This window comes from Aplidium turbinatum, chromosome 12 (genome assembly GCF_918807975.1).
Source record: "Aplidium turbinatum chromosome 12, kaAplTurb1.1, whole genome shotgun sequence".
Classification (NCBI taxonomy): Eukaryota; Metazoa; Chordata; class Ascidiacea; order Aplousobranchia; family Polyclinidae; genus Aplidium; species Aplidium turbinatum.
In genome coordinates, this window is record NC_137483.1 from 21063455 (window position 1) to 21081814 (window position 18360).

Consider the following 18360-nt stretch of genomic DNA (forward strand, 5'->3'; position numbering starts at 1 on the left):
ATTGAAATTTTGTTATGTAGGGTCTATGGTTTATTGTTATGTCACAACTAAGCATTGTTGAATGTTGATTTGGTTTATTGTTTCATCACAGTTAAACAATTGTTAAAGCATTGTTTAATGACATGATTGATCTGTCATGGCTGGCAGCAGGGCTAACCTAGCAAGGTTGTTAAACTCAATCAATGAGTCATTTTATTTTTCGTCATTAACGAGTGCGGGACGAAAAAGATACTTACTACAAAAATCGATTATAGACCTACCAGCACGTTAATAAACTGGAAAAGGTGGCAAACCCTTGAAAGGTTTAAAACGTGCCTGAATGGAAAATCATGTAGTAGGCTATATCTCACAAACCGTTAACCTCCTAATATATAGAAAGCTTATTTTAGTATAGTTTTCGAAGCTTTGTGTGTGTCAAACTTGATCAAGATATCGTACAATTAGCCTAATGTCTCATACTACTGCTGAGAGTCACCATGAACAGAATTAGAAGCAAATTATACCCACAAATAAACAAATGCCAATATGGGTTTATGCCTGATAAAAAACAAAACAAGGAATGCTGTCTTCATTGTGAAAAACTTTGCTCAAAGATCAATCGAAATGCAAAAAGATCTGTGCTTGTGCTTCATCGACTATGAAAAAGCTTTTGATAAAGTCCAACACAATGAAATGTTAGGCATGCTCGACCGAATTGGAATTGACGACAAAGACCTAAGAATTATCCTAAATTTAAATTACAGACAATTAGCTGCTACCAGGATCAATAAAGATTGCAGTGACAACGCACCCATTCAAAAAGGAGTAAGACAAGGCTGTGCGCTATCATCTGCCCTTTTCTCATTATGCAGTGAAATATTTTAATACATATTGATAATAAAAGAGGTATTAGCATCGGAGGAAACAACATTAACCACATGCGATATGCTGACGACACCGTTTTGATAGCTGACTCAGAAGTAAAACTGTAGAACATATTGGATATTGTGTGTACGAAGAGCAAAATATTTGACATGGAACCATGGCTTGCATGGAACTAAATGAAAAAAACTAAAACAATGGTCATAACAACGAAAAAAGAAGCCGAAACTCCTAGTGTATTTGTAATTTATCAGTTATATAGTGAACCATTTCTTTGATAATATAAATTTCTTAGCCATGTGATAAGAAAGCCAAAGCTAGACCATCTCCTTATACTGGTAATTTTTTTTGGAAAGCGGGCACCCGGCGAACAAAGACAAACTCATCTGAAACAATTTAACGACAAGGCAAAAACAATCATTTATATAACATATCATAGGAATACCTGGTTTAATTATTCATCCGAGGTCGTCGATGCCAAAAGAAGATTCAGTTCAGTTTATTTCTGACTATTACCAAAAAACAAAACTGCATATATGCTAAACGTAGTAAGGGTCTAGAAAAATGTAGAAGCGACAATAATTGTTGGTAATTTACCGCAGGCTTAAAATTGCAAAATATGCTCACATGTTCCATATAGGCTCCCGAAATGATTGCTCATCGGTTGGGTTTTAATTCGTAACTAAAACCTTGCTAAACAGTTTAGAATTAACTGTATTTAATGTTTTTACAGTACAGTAGGTACGCGAGATGAAGTTTTTATATTGTTGTTTTGACAGGATGCACCGACTTGTGCGCGACTCTCGATTGCACAACCTCCCCAGCTGTGGCTATGGGTATGGTCGGCTATACGATCGGTACAACGGTTGAGTACTTTTGCAATACTGATTCTGTCGGCATGGCAACTTGTGACAATGATGGATTAAATAACGACCCGCCTCAAATGTGTGGTAAGTTTGTTCTTTTTTTATGTATTGCAGTCTATTGTAGTGAGTGGTTAGTTCTTCGTTTTCACCATATTAACATCTATAGCACTGAAGATGAGTGACCGCCGACACACGACAATAGTAACGCAGACATGTATGCCATGCCGTGATAATAGTGACAATTATTTACTCCTTTTACTGTGACAATACATGCTCCCAGAAATGTTGCTATCAACACAAAAATTTTATGGAAACACTGCAACAACCTCAACGATCCAGTAAGCATTCAAGCATCATTACATCTTCAACTGATTCAGAATCGGGACAGCTCTAAATGTTTCCGACCGCACAGCAGAAGAGCAAGCATTCAACTAAATATTTCAACAGTTCTATACTCTCTTAAATTATTTGCGGCTTTGCGCAGCAGAAACAGTAATCCGTTGCAAGACTGTCGTTTACGAGACAGCCTGGTGTAATATACATGCACATAGTCAGAAACCATCCATACAATCATAATAAATACACACCCAACGTGGAAGGGGTGGAAAAATTGTCTGGTCCTCAACCAAAAAGCGTAACGTCGAATAGATTTAATGAACAATCTTGCTCCTCTGATGATAAGCATAATTACAAACCTACATTTTGTAACCTTATATAAGCCAAGATTTGTTTCTGTCGTGGAGTAAAAGTTGATTATCATAGTTCTTTTAAGCGTAACTTCATGCATTATTTCAACTCCCCAATAAACATTTTCTGTGTACGCTAATGATTAAGAAGATTCTTGAGAGGTGTATGGTATATAATACTCAACTGGTCAGTTAAAAGTTCGGTTCTCTAGCTTTGTGACTATTATTATTCTAACACGATGATAACAACCAGTGCCGGTCTTAGGGTATTTCGGGCCCTGTGCGGAATGTGCTTTGCGTGCCCCAATGACAATGATCCAATTCAGTAGCGTAGCAAAGTATTTTGAAAGGGGAGGGGGGTTTGACGGCCGGTGGGCGAAAAGGCGACACCAAGTGGAGTGGGTCTGGGAGGCCTCCCCCAAAAAATTTTGAAAAAATACTTTGAATTTGGTGCATTCTGAGCGCATGTTCAACAGAAATTTGGGTATGAATATTAACTGTAAAATGGTGCTGTCCGGTGGCATAGCAAAAGGATAAGATCATGTTTTCTCTGGCATTTTTCGGAAATAAAGCTGAGTTTCCATGTGTTCTTGTTGCTAATTCCTAAAGCCTCAACTGACTTCAAGGATACCGGTACTTGCTTGTGAATCGAATTGAATTTTTTCCATTGGAAATGGCAAAAATTACTGCATTTTCTGAGTAAATTGCGGGCCCCCTAATTTGCGGCCCTGTGCGATCGCACGGCTTGCACACCCCAAAGACCGGCACTGATAACAACCATATTAAGCAGGAACTGTCGGCTACTTTCAGTAAATTATTTTTTCAAAAATGTTTGCCAAATTCAGATAAACCAAGACTCTCTGGAAGAATTGCGCAAAAATCTTCACTTTTGTCTGTTATGCGGTTTTTTCGTATTTTGCATATTGTATGAGTTTGTAAATAGGCCAATTTAGAAACGTGAATATAGCCATGTTTTACTGCAGATGCGTTTATTGGATGATGGATCAATGTATTAGTCTTATATGACATTTAGAATCTTAGGTAGCCTAGTCTTAAGTAATTTAGTAGGTGATCTTTAAAAGAAACATTTAAGAGCATAGATATTAATGATAAATACTGTGCTCCACGAGAAATACCACACGTTGTTGTTGTATGAACATAACAAAAATGAAAATGATAGTTTAAATTCAACGTCAGGTTAATTACATATTATATATTACGCCGTTGTTACCTGTGAGACCGGATTTCAAAATGACGGCTTTGTTTTGCTATACTTACCCATTGTTATAATGTTTATTTTTAAGTTTTTAAAACTTTTTGAGTAGTATACAGGGATGTTGCTTGTGAAATGTAGCCTCACCTCTTCAAGAAATAACTGCATCTTAAAATTAACTTGTGCTTCAAATCAAAAATATATTTTTATTCTATGTTGAAGCGTTTTTATGTACTTTTAAGGTTGCGGCCCGCCCGATGTGTTGGATTTCTCTAGTCAAGTACCCCCACGTGACACCAATCGTGTTTATATGATAAATGAAGAAGTATCATACGTATGCAATGCCGGAGAAACAGTACCCAGTACCCCAACAAGGTGTCAGAACGATGGGACTTGGTCAATATCTATGGCGAATACTAATTTACCTGAGTGCAGTAAGTGTTTAACCTTACGTTTTTTAAGTTGGCTAAGTGCAATCGTTAGAGGAAGCTAACAACAGTTTAATGCATGCAGCAGAGAAAAAAGTGTTTTAAAAACTTTGCCTGATGCAATTGCCTTGCTTTAAGCTTGCCAAACACTTGTCGATAGCAAAAGTGATGAAAAATAATTTTTACCATAAAAATGTTTACTTCCGCTTTGTCTTGCTGTTTCAGAAAAAACAAATGAAATTTTGAGTTTCTGATAATGTTATTCTGGCATTCCAAAATTTTATTCAATGATCCTTATTAAGGCGTTCAAATTAGATAAACTTGAATTTAAATTGGAGCCTACGTTGCATTTTTTTTAAAATTAAGGCTTGTGAAAAACAGCACATTATTTACTGTCGTGGCTGGATAGTTTATTGAATGAAAAATCATTAAACTAAGCTAAGTAGACTACATTTTTTTACAGCTGTAAGGTTAAAAAAGTAAACTGATGATGCGCCATAACAGATATGGGCAAACTACGGCCCGCGGCCAAATCCGGCCCGTTGGATTATTTAATTCCGCCCTCCTGATACTGACGGAAACAAAAGCGTTATTTCATTCATTACTATTTTCTCTTATGCACACACAATGATTCTATCGGATTGAAATTTTGTTATGTAGGGTCTATGGTTTATTGTTATGTCACAACTAAGCATTGTTGAATGTTGATTTGGTTTATTGTTTCGTCACAGTTAAACAATTGTTAAAGCATTGTTTAATGACATGATTGATCTGTCATGTCTGGCAGCAGGGCTAACCTAGCAAGGTTGTTAAACTCAATCAATGAGTCATTTTATTTTTCGTCATTAACGAGTGCGGGACGAAAAAGATACTTACTACAAAAATCGATTATAGACCTACCAGCACGTTAATAAACTGGAAAAGGTGGCAAACCCTTGAAAGGTTTAAAACGTGCCTGAATGGAAAATCATGTAGTAGGCTATATCTCACAAACCGTTAACCTCCTAATATATAGAAAGCTTATTTTAGTATAGTTTTCGAAGCTTTGTGTGTGTCAAACTTGATCAAGATATCGTACAATTAGCCTAATGTCTCATACTACTGCTGAGAGTCACCATGAACAGAATTAGAAGCAAATTATACCCACAAATAAACAAATGCCAATATGGGTTTATGCCTGATAAAAAACAAAACAAGGAATGCTGTCTTCATTGTGAAAAACTTTGCTCAAAGATCAATCGAAATGCAAAAAGATCTGTGCTTGTGCTTCATCGACTATGAAAAAGCTTTTGATAAAGTCCAACACAATGAAATGTTAGGCATGCTCGACCGAATTGGAATTGACGACAAAGACCTAAGAATTATCCTAAATTTAAATTACAGACAATTAGCTGCTACCAGGATCAATAAAGATTGCAGTGACAACGCACCCATTCAAAAAGGAGTAAGACAAGGCTGTGCGCTATCATCTGCCCTTTTCTCATTATGCAGTGAAATATTTTAATACATATTGATAATAAAAGAGGTATTAGCATCGGAGGAAACAACATTAACCACATGCGATATGCTGACGACACCGTTTTGATAGCTGACTCAGAAGTAAAACTGTAGAACATATTGGATATTGTGTGTACGAAGAGCAAAATATTTGACATGGAACCATGGCTTGCATGGAACTAAATGAAAAAAACTAAAACAATGGTCATAACAACGAAAAAAGAAGCCGAAACTCCTAGTGTATTTGTAATTTATCAGTTATATAGTGAACCATTTCTTTGATAATATAAATTTCTTAGCCATGTGATAAGAAAGCCAAAGCTAGACCATCTCTCTATACTGGTAATTTTTTTTGGAAAGCGGGCACCCGGCGAACAAAGACAAACTCATCTGAAACAATTTAACGACAAGGCAAAAACAATCATTTATATAACATATCATAGGAATACCTGGTTTAATTATTCATCCGAGGTCGTCGATGCCAAAAGAAGATTCAGTTCAGTTTATTTCTGACTATTACCAAAAAACAAAACTGCATATATGCTAAACGTAGTAAGGGTCTAGAAAAATGTAGAAGCGACAATAATTGTTGGTAATTTACCGCAGGCTTAAAATTGCAAAATATGCTCACATGTTCCATATAGGCTCCCGAAATGATTGCTCATCGGTTGGGTTTTAATTCGTAACTAAAACCTTGCTAAACAGTTTAGAATTAACTGTATTTAATGTTTTTACAGTACAGTAGGTACGCGAGATGAAGTTTTTATATTGTTGTTTTGACAGGATGCACCGACTTGTGCGCGACTCTCGATTGCACAACCTCCCCAGCTGTGGCTATGGGTATGGTCGGCTATACGATCGGTACAACGGTTGAGTACTTTTGCAATACTGATTCTGTCGGCATGGCAACTTGTGACAATGATGGATTAAATAACGACCCGCCTCAAATGTGTGGTAAGTTTGTTCTTTTTTTATGTATTGCAGTCTATTGTAGTGAGTGGTTAGTTCTTCGTTTTCACCATATTAACATCTATAGCACTGAAGATGAGTGACCGCCGACACACGACAATAGTAACGCAGACATGTATGCCATGCCGTGATAATAGTGACAATTATTTACTCCTTTTACTGTGACAATACATGCTCCCAGAAATGTTGCTATCAACACAAAAATTTTATGGAAACACTGCAACAACCTCAACGATCCAGTAAGCATTCAAGCATCATTACATCTTCAACTGATTCAGAATCGGGACAGCTCTAAATGTTTCCGACCGCACAGCAGAAGAGCAAGCATTCAACTAAATATTTCAACAGTTCTATACTCTCTTAAATTATTTGCGGCTTTGCGCAGCAGAAACAGTAATCCGTTGCAAGACTGTCGTTTACGAGACAGCCTGGTGTAATATACATGCACATAGTCAGAAACCATCCATACAATCATAATAAATACACACCCAACGTGGAAGGGGTGGAAAAATTGTCTGGTCCTCAACCAAAAAGCGTAACGTCGAATAGATTTAATGAACAATCTTGCTCCTCTGATGATAAGCATAATTACAAACCTACATTTTGTAACCTTATATAAGCCAAGATTTGTTTCTGTCGTGGAGTAAAAGTTGATTATCATAGTTCTTTTAAGCGTAACTTCATGCATTATTTCAACTCCCCAATAAACATTTTCTGTGTACGCTAATGATTAAGAAGATTCTTGAGAGGTGTATGGTATATAATACTCAACTGGTCAGTTAAAAGTTCGGTTCTCTAGCTTTGTGACTATTATTATTCTCACACGATGATAACAACCAGTGCCGGTCTTAGGGTATTTCGGGCCCTGTGCGGAATGTGCTTTGCGTGCCCCAATGACAATGATCCAATTCAGTAGCGTAGCAAAGTATTTTGAAAGGGGAGGGGGGTTTGACGGCCGGTGGGCGAAAAGGCGACACCAAGTGGAGTGGGTCTGGGAGGCCTCCCCCAAAAAATTTTGAAAAAATACTTTGAATTTGGTGCATTCTGAGCGCATGTTCAACAGAAATTTGGGTATGAATATTAACTGTAAAATGGTGCTGTCCGGTGGCATAGCAAAAGGATAAGATCATGTTTTCTCTGGCATTTTTCGGAAATAAAGCTGAGTCTCCATGTGTTCTTGTTGCTAATTCCTAAAGCCTCAACTGACTTCAAGGATACCGGTACTTGCTTGTGAATCGAATTGAATTTTTTCCATTGGAAATGGCAAAAATTACTGCATTTTCTGAGTAAATTGCGGGCCCCCTAATTTGCGGCCCTGTGCGATCGCACGGCTTGCACACCCCAAAGACCGGCACTGATAACAACCATATTAAGCAGGAACTGTCGGCTACTTTTAGTAATTTATTTTTTCAAAAATGTTTGCCAAATTCAGATAAACCAAGACTCTCTGGAAGAATTGCGCAAAAATTTTCACTTTTGTCTGTTATGCGTTTTTTTCGTATTTTGCATATTGTATGAGTTTGTAAATAGGCCAAATTAGAAACGTGAATATAGCCATGTTTTACTACAGATGCGTTTATTGGATGATGGATCAATGTATTAGTCTTATATGACATTTAGAATCTTAGGTAGTCTTAAGTAATTTAGTAGGTGATCTTTAAAAGAAACATTTAAGAGCATAGATATTAATGATAAATACTGTGCTCCACGAGAAATACCACACGTTGTTGTTGTATGAACATAACAAAAATGAAAATGATAGTTTAAATTCAACGTCAGGTTAATTACATATTATATATTACGCCGTTGTTACCTGTGAGACCGGATTTCAAAATGACGGCTTTGTTTTGCTATACTTACCCATTGTTATAATGTTTATTTTTAAGTTTTTAAAACTTTTTGAGTACATAGTATACAGGGATGTTGCTTGTGAAATGTAGCCTCACCTCTTCAAGAAATAACTGCATCTTAAAATTAACTTGTGCTTCAAATCAAAAATATATTTTTATTCTATGTTGAAGCGTTTTTATGTACTTTTAAGGTTGCGGCCCGCCCGATGTGTTGGATTTCTCTAGTCAAGTACCCCCACGTGACACCAATCGTGTTTATATGATAAATGAAGAAGTATCATACGTATGCAATGCCGGAGAAACAGTACCCAGTACCCCAACAAGGTGTCAGAACGATGGGACTTGGTCAATATCTATGGCGAATACTAATTTACCTGAGTGCAGTAAGTGTTTAACCTTACGTTTTTTAAGTTGGCTAAGTGCAATCGTTAGAGGAAGCTAACAACCGTTTAATGCATGCAGCAGAGAAAAAAGTGTTTTAAAAACTTTGCCTGATGCAATTGCCTTGCTTTAAGCTTGCCAAACACTTGTCGATAGCAAAAGTGATGAAAAATAATTTTTACCATAAAAATGTTTACTTCCGCTTTGTCTTGCTGTTTCAGAAAAAACAAATGAAATTTTGAATTTCTGGTAATGTTATTCTGGCATTCCAAAATTTTATTCAATGATCCTTATTAAGGCGTTCAAATTAGATAAACTTGAATTTAAATTGGAGCCTACGTTGCATTTTTTTTTTAAATTAAGGCTTGTGAAAAACAGCACATTATTTACTGTCGTGGCTGGATAGTTTATTGAATGAAAAATCATTAAACTAAGCTAAGTAGACTACATTTTCTTACAGCTGTATTGTTAAAAAAGTAAACTGATGATGCGCCATAACAGATATGGGCAAACTACGGCCCGCGGCCAAATCCGGCCCGTTGGATTATTTAATTCCGCCCTCCTGATACTGACGGAAACAAAAGCGTTATTTCATTCATTACTATTTTCTCTTATGCACACACAATGATTCTATCGGATTGAAATTTTGTTATGTAGGGTCTATGGTTTATTGTTATGTCACAACTAAGCATTGTTGAATGTTGATTTGGTTTATTGTTTCATCACAGTTAAACAATTGTTAAAGCATTGTTTAATCACATGATTGATCTGTCATGTCTGGCAGCAGGGCTAACCTAGCAAGGTTGTTAAACTCAATCAATGAGTCATTTTATTTTTCGTCATTAACGAGTGCGGGACGAAAAAGATACTTACTACAAAAATCGATTATAGACCTACCAGCACGTTAATAAACTGGAAAAGGTGGCAAACCCTTGAAAGGTTTAAAACGTGCCTGAATGGAAAATCATGTAGTAGGCTATATCTCACAAACCGTTAACCTCCTAATATATAGAAAGCTTATTTTAGTATAGTTTTCGAAGCTTTGTGTGTGTCAAACTTGATCAAGATATCGTACAATTAGCCTAATGTCTCATACTACTGCTGAGAGTCACCATGAACAGAATTAGAAGCAAATTATACCCACAAATAAACAAATGCCAATATGGGTTTATGCCTGATAAAAAAAAAACAAGGAATGCTGTCTTCATTGTGAAAAACTTTGCTCAAAGATCAATCGAAATGCAAAAAGATCTGTGCTTGTGCTTCATCGACTATGAAAAAGCTTTTGATAAAGTCCAACACAATGAAATGTTAGGCATGCTCGACCGAATTGGAATTGACGACAAAGACCTAAGAATTATCCTAAATTTAAATTACAGACAATTAGCTGCTACCAGGATCAATAAAGATTGCAGTGACAACGCACCCATTCAAAAAGGAGTAAGACAAGGCTGTGCGCTATCATCTGCCCTTTTCTCATTATGCAGTGAAATATTTTAATACATATTGATAATAAAAGAGGTATTAGCATCGGAGGAAACAACATTAACCACATGCGATATGCTGACGACACCGTTTTGATAGCTGACTCAGAAGTAAAACTGTAGAACATATTGGATATTGTGTGTACGAAGAGCAAAATATTTGACATGGAACCATGGCTTGCATGGAACTAAATGAAAAAAACTAAAACAATGGTCATAACAACGAAAAAAGAAGCCGAAACTCCTAGTGTATTTGTAATTTATCAGTTATATAGTGAACCATTTCTTTGATAATATAAATTTCTTAGCCAAGTGATAAGAAAGCCAAAGCTAGACCATCTCTCTATACTGGTAATTTTTTTTGGAAAGCGGGCACCCGGCGAACAAAGACAAACTCATCTGAAACAATTTAACGACAAGGCAAAAACAATCATTTATATAACATATCATAGGAATACCTGGTTTAATTATTCATCCGAGGTCGTCGATGCCAAAAGAAGATTCAGTTCAGTTTATTTCTGACTATTACCAAAAAACAAAACTGCATATATGCTAAACGTAGTAAGGGTCTAGCTCTAGAAAAATGTAGAAGCGACAATAATTGTTGGTAATTTACCGCAGACTTAAAATTGCAAAATATGCTCACATGTTTCATATAGGCTCCCGAAATGATTGCTCATCGGTTGGGTTTTAATTCGTAACTAAAACCTTGCTAAACAGTTTAGAATTAACTGTATTTAATGTTTTTACAGTACAGTAGGTACGCGAGATGAAGTTTTTATATTGTTGTTTTGACAGGATGCACCGACTTGTGCGCGACTCTCGATTGCACAACCTCCCCAGCTGTGGCTATGGGTATGGTCGGCTATACGATCGGTACAACGGTTGAGTACTTTTGCAATACTGATTCTGTCGGCATGGCAACTTGTGACAATGATGGATTAAATAACGACCCGCCTCAAATGTGTGGTAAGTTTGTTCTTTTTTTATGTATTGCAGTCTATTGTAGTGAGTGGTTAGTTCTTCGTTTTCACCATATTAACATCTATAGCACTGAAGATGAGTGACCGCCGACACACGACAATAGTAACGCAGACATGTATGCCATGCCGTGATAATAGTGACAATTATTTACTCCTTTTACTGTGACAATACATGCTCCCAGAAATGTTGCTATCAACACAAAAATTTTATGGAAACACTGCAACAACCTCAACGATCCAGTAAGCATTCAAGCATCATTACATCTTCAACTGATTCAGAATCGGGACAGCTCTAAATGTTTCCGACCGCACAGCAGAAGAGCAAGCATTCAACTAAATATTTCAACAGTTCTATACTCTCTTAAATTATTTGCGGCTTTGCGCAGCAGAAACAGTAATCCGTTGCAAGACTGTCGTTTACGAGACAGCCTGGTGTAATATACATGCACATAGTCAGAAACCATCCATACAATCATAATAAATACACACCCAACGTGGAAGGGGTGGAAAAATTGTCTGGTCCTCAACCAAAAAGCGTAACGTCGAATAGATTTAATGAACAATCTTGCTCCTCTGATGATAAGCATAATTACAAACCTACATTTTGTAACCTTATATAAGCCAAGATTTGTTTCTGTCGTGGAGTAAAAGTTGATTATCATAGTTCTTTTAAGCGTAACTTCATGCATTATTTCAACTCCCCAATAAACATTTTCTGTGTACGCTAATGATTAAGAAGATTCTTGAGAGGTGTATGGTATATAATACTCAACTGGTCAGTTAAAAGTTCGGTTCTCTAGCTTTGTGACTATTATTATTCTCACACGATGATAACAACCAGTGCCGGTCTTAGGGTATTTCGGGCCCTGTGCGGAATGTGCTTTGCGTGCCCCAATGACAATGATCCAATTCAGTAGCGTAGCAAAGTATTTTGAAAGGGGAGGGGGGTTTGACGGCCGGTGGGCGAAAAGGCGACACCAAGTGGAGTGGGTCTGGGAGGCCTCCCCCAAAAAATTTTGAAAAAATACTTTGAATTTGGTGCATTCTGAGCGCATGTTCAACAGAAATTTGGGTATGAATATTAACTGTAAAATGGTGCTGTCCGGTGGCATAGCAAAAGGATAAGATCATGTTTTCTCTGGCATTTTTCGGAAATAAAGCTGAGTCTCCATGTGTTCTTGTTGCTAATTCCTAAAGCCTCAACTGACTTCAAGGATACCGGTACTTGCTTGTGAATCGAATTGAATTTTTTCCATTGGAAATGGCAAAAATTACTGCATTTTCTGAGTAAATTGCGGGCCCCCTAATTTGCGGCCCTGTGCGATCGCACGGCTTGCACACCCCAAAGACCGGCACTGATAACAACCATATTAAGCAGCAACTGTCGGCTACTTTTAGTAATTTATTTTTTCAAAAATGTTTGCCAAATTCAGATAAACCAAGACTCTCTGGAAGAATTGCGCAAAAATTTTCACTTTTGTCTGTTATGCGTTTTTTTCGTATTTTGCATATTGTATGAGTTTGTAAATAGGCCAAATTAGAAACGTGAATATAGCCATGTTTTACTACAGATGCGTTTATTGGATGATGGATCAATGTATTAGTCTTATATGACATTTAGAATCTTAGGTAGTCTTAAGTAATTTAGTAGGTGATCTTTAAAAGAAACATTTAAGAGCATAGATATTAATGATAAATACTGTGCTCCACGAGAAATACCACACGTTGTTGTTGTATGAACATAACAAAAATGAAAATGATAGTTTAAATTCAACGTCAGGTTAATTACATATTATATATTACGCCGTTGTTACCTGTGAGACCGGATTTCAAAATGACGGCTTTGTTTTGCTATACTTACCCATTGTTATAATGTTTATTTTTAAGTTTTTAAAACTTTTTGAGTACATAGTATACAGGGATGTTGCTTGTGAAATGTAGCCTCACTTCTTCAAGAAATAACTGCATCTTAAAATTAACTTGTGCTTCAAATCAAAAATATATTTTTATTCTATGTTGAAGCGTTTTTATGTACTTTTAAGGTTGCGGCCCGCCCGATGTGTTGGATTTCTCTAGTCAAGTACCCCCACGTGACACCAATCGTGTTTATATGATAAATGAAGAAGTATCATACGTATGCAATGCCGGAGAAACAGTACCCAGTACCCCAACAAGGTGTCAGAACGATGGGACTTGGTCAATATCTATGGCGAATACTAATTTACCTGAGTGCAGTAAGTGTTTAACCTTACGTTTTTTAAGTTGGCTAAGTGCAATCGTTAGAGGAAGCTAACAACAGTTTAATGCATGCAGCAGAGAAAAAGTGTTTTAAAAACTTTGCCTGATGCAATTGCCTTGCTTTAAGCTTGCCAAACACTTGTCGATAGCAAAAGTGATGAAAAATAATTTTTACCATAAAAATGTTTACTTCCGCTTTGTCTTGCTGTTTCAGAAAAAACAAATGAAATTTTGAGTTTCTGATAATGTTATTCTGGCATTCCAAAATTTTATTCAATGATCCTTATTAAGGCGTTCAAATTAGATAAACTTGAATTTAAATTGGAGCCTACGTTGCATTTTTTTTTAAATTAAGGCTTGTGAAAAACAGCACATTATTTACTGTCGTGGCTGGATAGTTTATTGAATGAAAAATCATTAAACTAAGCTAAGTAGACTACATTTTCTTACAGCTGTATTGTTAAAAAAGTAAACTGATGATGCGCCATAACAGATATGGGCAAACTACGGCCCGCGGCCAAATCCGGCCCGTTGGATTATTTAATTCCGCCCTCCTGATACTGACGGAAACAAAAGCGTTATTTCATTCATTACTATTTTCTCTTATGCACACACAATGATTCTATCGGATTGAAATTTTGTTATGTAGGGTCTATGGTTTATTGTTATGTCACAACTAAGCATTGTTGAATGTTGATTTGGTTTATTGTTTCGTCACAGTTAAACAATTGTTAAAGCATTGTTTAATGACATGATTGATCTGTCATGTCTGGCAGCAGGGCTAACCTAGCAAGGTTGTTAAACTCAATCAATGAGTCATTTTATTTTTCGTCATTAACGAGTGCGGGACGAAAAAGATACTTACTACAAAAATCGATTATAGACCTACCAGCACGTTAATAAACTGGAAAAGGTGGCAAACCCTTGAAAGGTTTAAAACGTGCCTGAATGGAAAATCATGTAGTAGGCTATATCTCACAAACCGTTAACCTCCTAATATATAGAAAGCTTATTTTAGTATAGTTTTCGAAGCTTTGTGTGTGTCAAACTTGATCAAGATATCGTACAATTAGCCTAATGTCTCATACTACTGCTGAGAGTCACCATGAACAGAATTAGAAGCAAATTATACCCACAAATAAACAAATGCCAATATGGGTTTATGCCTGATAAAAAAAAAAACAAGGAATGCTGTCTTCATTGTGAAAAACTTTGCTCAAAGATCAATCGAAATGCAAAAAGATCTGTGCTTGTGCTTCATCGACTATGAAAAAGCTTTTGATAAAGTCCAACACAATGAAATGTTAGGCATGCTCGACCGAATTGGAATTGACGACAAAGACCTAAGAATTATCCTAAATTTAAATTACAGACAATTAGCTGCTACCAGGATCAATAAAGATTGCAGTGACAACGCACCCATTCAAAAAGGAGTAAGACAAGTCTGTGCGCTATCATCTGCCCTTTTCTCATTATGCAGTGAAATATTTTAATACATATTGATAATAAAAGAGGTATTAGCATCGGAGGAAACAACATTAACCACATGCGATATCATAGGTGGGCAAAGTTACTTTCAAAAGTAACTGAGTTACAGTTACAGTTACTTGGCCAAAATAGTAACTGAGTTACCGTTACAGTTACCGATTTTAAAAAGTAGCTAGTTACCGTTACTAGTTACAGTTACTAGTTACTTTCAGTTACTCACAAATCTGAACATAAAATTCTGCACCTGGCCAGCTCTGCGTGCAAGTCCAGTTTAACCGCAATGTTTGATATATAGTGTTAGAGCCATCCATGCTAACATAATAGCACAAGTAGGCCTACAAAACCAACAAGGTTTTATTTAAAAAAAAATAATCACTGGCTTATATGTTTATTTCCTTTAAGAAATACGAGCATTTCAAAGTGCTGGTCACTCAGGCCTGCCCTTTTGGGCTTTAAAATGTCCTTGCCCAATCGTCGTCGTCGTGTGAGCCTCTGGGGCCGAGAGTCTATCCTTTTACCGCCCCAGATTCACGATGTTTTCGGACTACACTGGAAGGCTACTAGAGAGCAGCCAGTCTTTGGTTTCATCATTCATGACACGCAGACCTTCCACTCCGTTAGGTGGCTTGAAGATGTTACAGTCATTGATGATGCACGCCCCGATAGTTCAATTGGTTAGCGCGTCACTTTTGGAACGAAGAAGCTTCAAGATCAAGCGGCACTAGTTCGACTCTCAGGTCATGCGCTTGAGCAACGTACGTTAAGGACTGCTCTTCATCTAGCGGCATCTAATAGATGGAATAATTTCCCGGCAACAAGACTTCAACAATCGGAAACTTCACTCTGTCAATCTCGGTGACCGGGCCTGCGTCAGTGATTTAAAGCCTTTAGTCTACAAGTATGCAAAACTGCCAGGATTAAGTTCTGCAAGAAGCTTTCCCAGTCCGAGGATAAAGATTTAATCAATCAATCAATGATGTGGTCTGCGGTCTGTTCCTCGGCACCACATTCACAGGAGGAGGAAGAGGCCATTTCCCATTGGTGCATGGTTGAGCGGAAAAGCCCGACGCCCATACGGAGACGATTGAGGCGCACCCATGCCTGTCTTAATTGGTAGTGTCAGGTCGATGGAGTGTGTGTCGGCGTCGGGGATGAACGAATAAAGTCTGGTGATGAACAAGTGCTGCAATGAAAACAGTATTTCTACTGCATCACTTGACGGAATGGGAGTGTTATGTTTTTAAAACAGTTTTTTTATCGGTCCAATTGTGAATCTGGATCCGCTTAACTTGTCCTCAGGGTCCGCTTCCAAATACTCCTGTAACAGATTCAACGCGCATTGCTTTCTTTTCTTGGTTTTTGCGTAAAGTGGTGCAAAAAGTCTTCCGTGGCTTTACCTAGGCTACCACCATCCACTTCAGTGTCGCTGCTACTCCCCTCTTCAGCAGAGCAGTTTGCTTCTTCAATTGCTTGAAGCATGTTCTGTTTTATTTTGGTCTTCAATTCAGCAGTGTCGCTTAATGATCAGGCATTAAACACAGATAAGTCTAAATTGTGGGTGGAATGCACTCGCAAGCTGAAAGTCGCTGTCCTCGAACCAATGACCAAATCTGGTTTGTATAGCTTCCACAAGAACGTCTACCAACGGCAAGCAAACAGCAATGCTGTTGCTGGTTTAAATGTCAGACAATCTTTTTAGAGGCATTGCAAGCGTTAGACTAAATGCAATAAATTTCAACTTCTTGAAGGTAACTAACAAACTGACTATAAGCATCAACAAATTGCTTTTAATCGCTGCGTGTTTCTTGATGCTAATAGTCAGTTAGTTATACAGTAGAATTCGCCTATAGTGACACCTGAAGGGACCGCGGAAAAAGTGTCACTATAAACGAAGTGTCACTATAGACAAATGATGACGTCGTTGATAACGTCACTTGTGCAGTATCTGCGCATGCGCATCCCATGTTGGTTTAATTCAAACCCAGTCAGCAAATCAATCCTTTATGGTTCAACCTCTGCATACGTTAAATCAATGTAAAAAGATGGATTTGCTGGCTGGGAACTGGCGAATGCCGATAAGGACAAAATATGATTCCAACTTAAACTGGAAATACACCGTAAAGTGTCCTTATACGAAAATTTTTGAGCCCAAGGGACAGAAATGTGGTGTCACTGTAAGCAAAGTGTTCTTATACACGAAGTCACTATAGGCGAAGTCATTTCTATGCAAAACATATGGTTTGCAAACGGGACTTTGCAACAGGTGGCACTATAGGCGAAGTGTCACTATAGCCAAAGTCACTATAGGCGAATTCTACTGTAGTTACCTTCAAGAAGTTGAAATTTACTGCATTTTTATAAATATTTTCAGGTTCCTGATGAGGGCTTAAGTTAAATCGAAAACGTTTGACTGTTAAACTCATTTGTAAATATGTAAAATATATTATTATAAAAAAAAGTTATTTGTCTCTGTATGAAATGTCTTAGAAAAATTTTTTTGAAAAGACAATTTTTTTTCAATAATGTTCACTTTCAGTACGTAAAAAAACTTTCTTAGACAATTTTTAATGACGTTAGTTCCAAACTAAAAGAATTAGATAGTTTCGCAAAAAAAAATTATTTTAATGCTCAAACCTGTTGTATTGTTGTGTCTTGCCTGTCTTTGGTACATATTGATTAATCGCCAAAAACAATTAGCCTAATTTAGCCAAATCGGTTATCAAAAATCGCCAAAAAAAGCCAAATCATAAATATGAAGCTAAACGTCTTAAAAAATTGCCAGATTTCTGGACTTTGGCGATAAATACGCCAATATGGCAACCCTTCTCCAACAGACAACAAAACAAAAGTAGAACCGCGCATGCGCAGTGCAGCGCCGATATATCTGCGAGAAAAGTGCATTATTGCGCAAAACTCAGCAAACACGCACTAAGCAAGACACAACCACGTGCAGAGAAATCAACGGCAATTAAAAACTTAAATTTCAATACAAAAGTAACTTGTAACTGTAACTGTTGAAAAAGTGCTAAAATAGGAACTAGTTACCGCGTTTCGTTACTTTTGGAAAATAGTAACGAAGTTACCGTTACAGTTACTCAAAAAGTAACTAGTTACAGTAACTAGTTACTTTTGTAACTAGTTACTGCCCACCTCTGTGCGATATGCTGACGACACCGTTTTGATAGCTGACTCAGAAGTAAAACTGTAGAACATATTGGATATTGTGTGTACGAAGAGCAAAATATTTGACATGGAACCATGGCTTGCATGGAACTAAATGAAAAAAAACTAAAACAATGGTCATAACAACGAAAAAAGAAGCCGAAACTCCTAGTGTATTTGTAATTTATCAGTTATATAGTGAACCATTTCTTTAATAATATAAATTTCTTAGCCATGTGATAAGAAAGCCAAGC

The 18360-nt window shown here is 37.0% G+C and overlaps 1 protein-coding gene across 1 annotated transcript in view; it reads left to right on the forward strand.

Annotated features, from left to right (window-relative positions):
• LOC145780679 (uncharacterized) overlaps positions 1-18360 on the forward strand; it is a 104452-nt gene that overhangs the window by 15118 nt on the left and 70974 nt on the right. The window contains exons 6-11 of the mRNA XM_082592299.1: positions 1641-1811; positions 3869-4060; positions 6335-6505; positions 8562-8753; positions 11034-11204; positions 13261-13452. Of these exons, the coding sequence (XP_082448425.1) occupies positions 1641-1811; positions 3869-4060; positions 6335-6505; positions 8562-8753; positions 11034-11204; positions 13261-13452 (1089 nt within the window). The remainder of the gene's footprint in view (positions 1-1640; positions 1812-3868; positions 4061-6334; positions 6506-8561; positions 8754-11033; positions 11205-13260; positions 13453-18360) is intronic.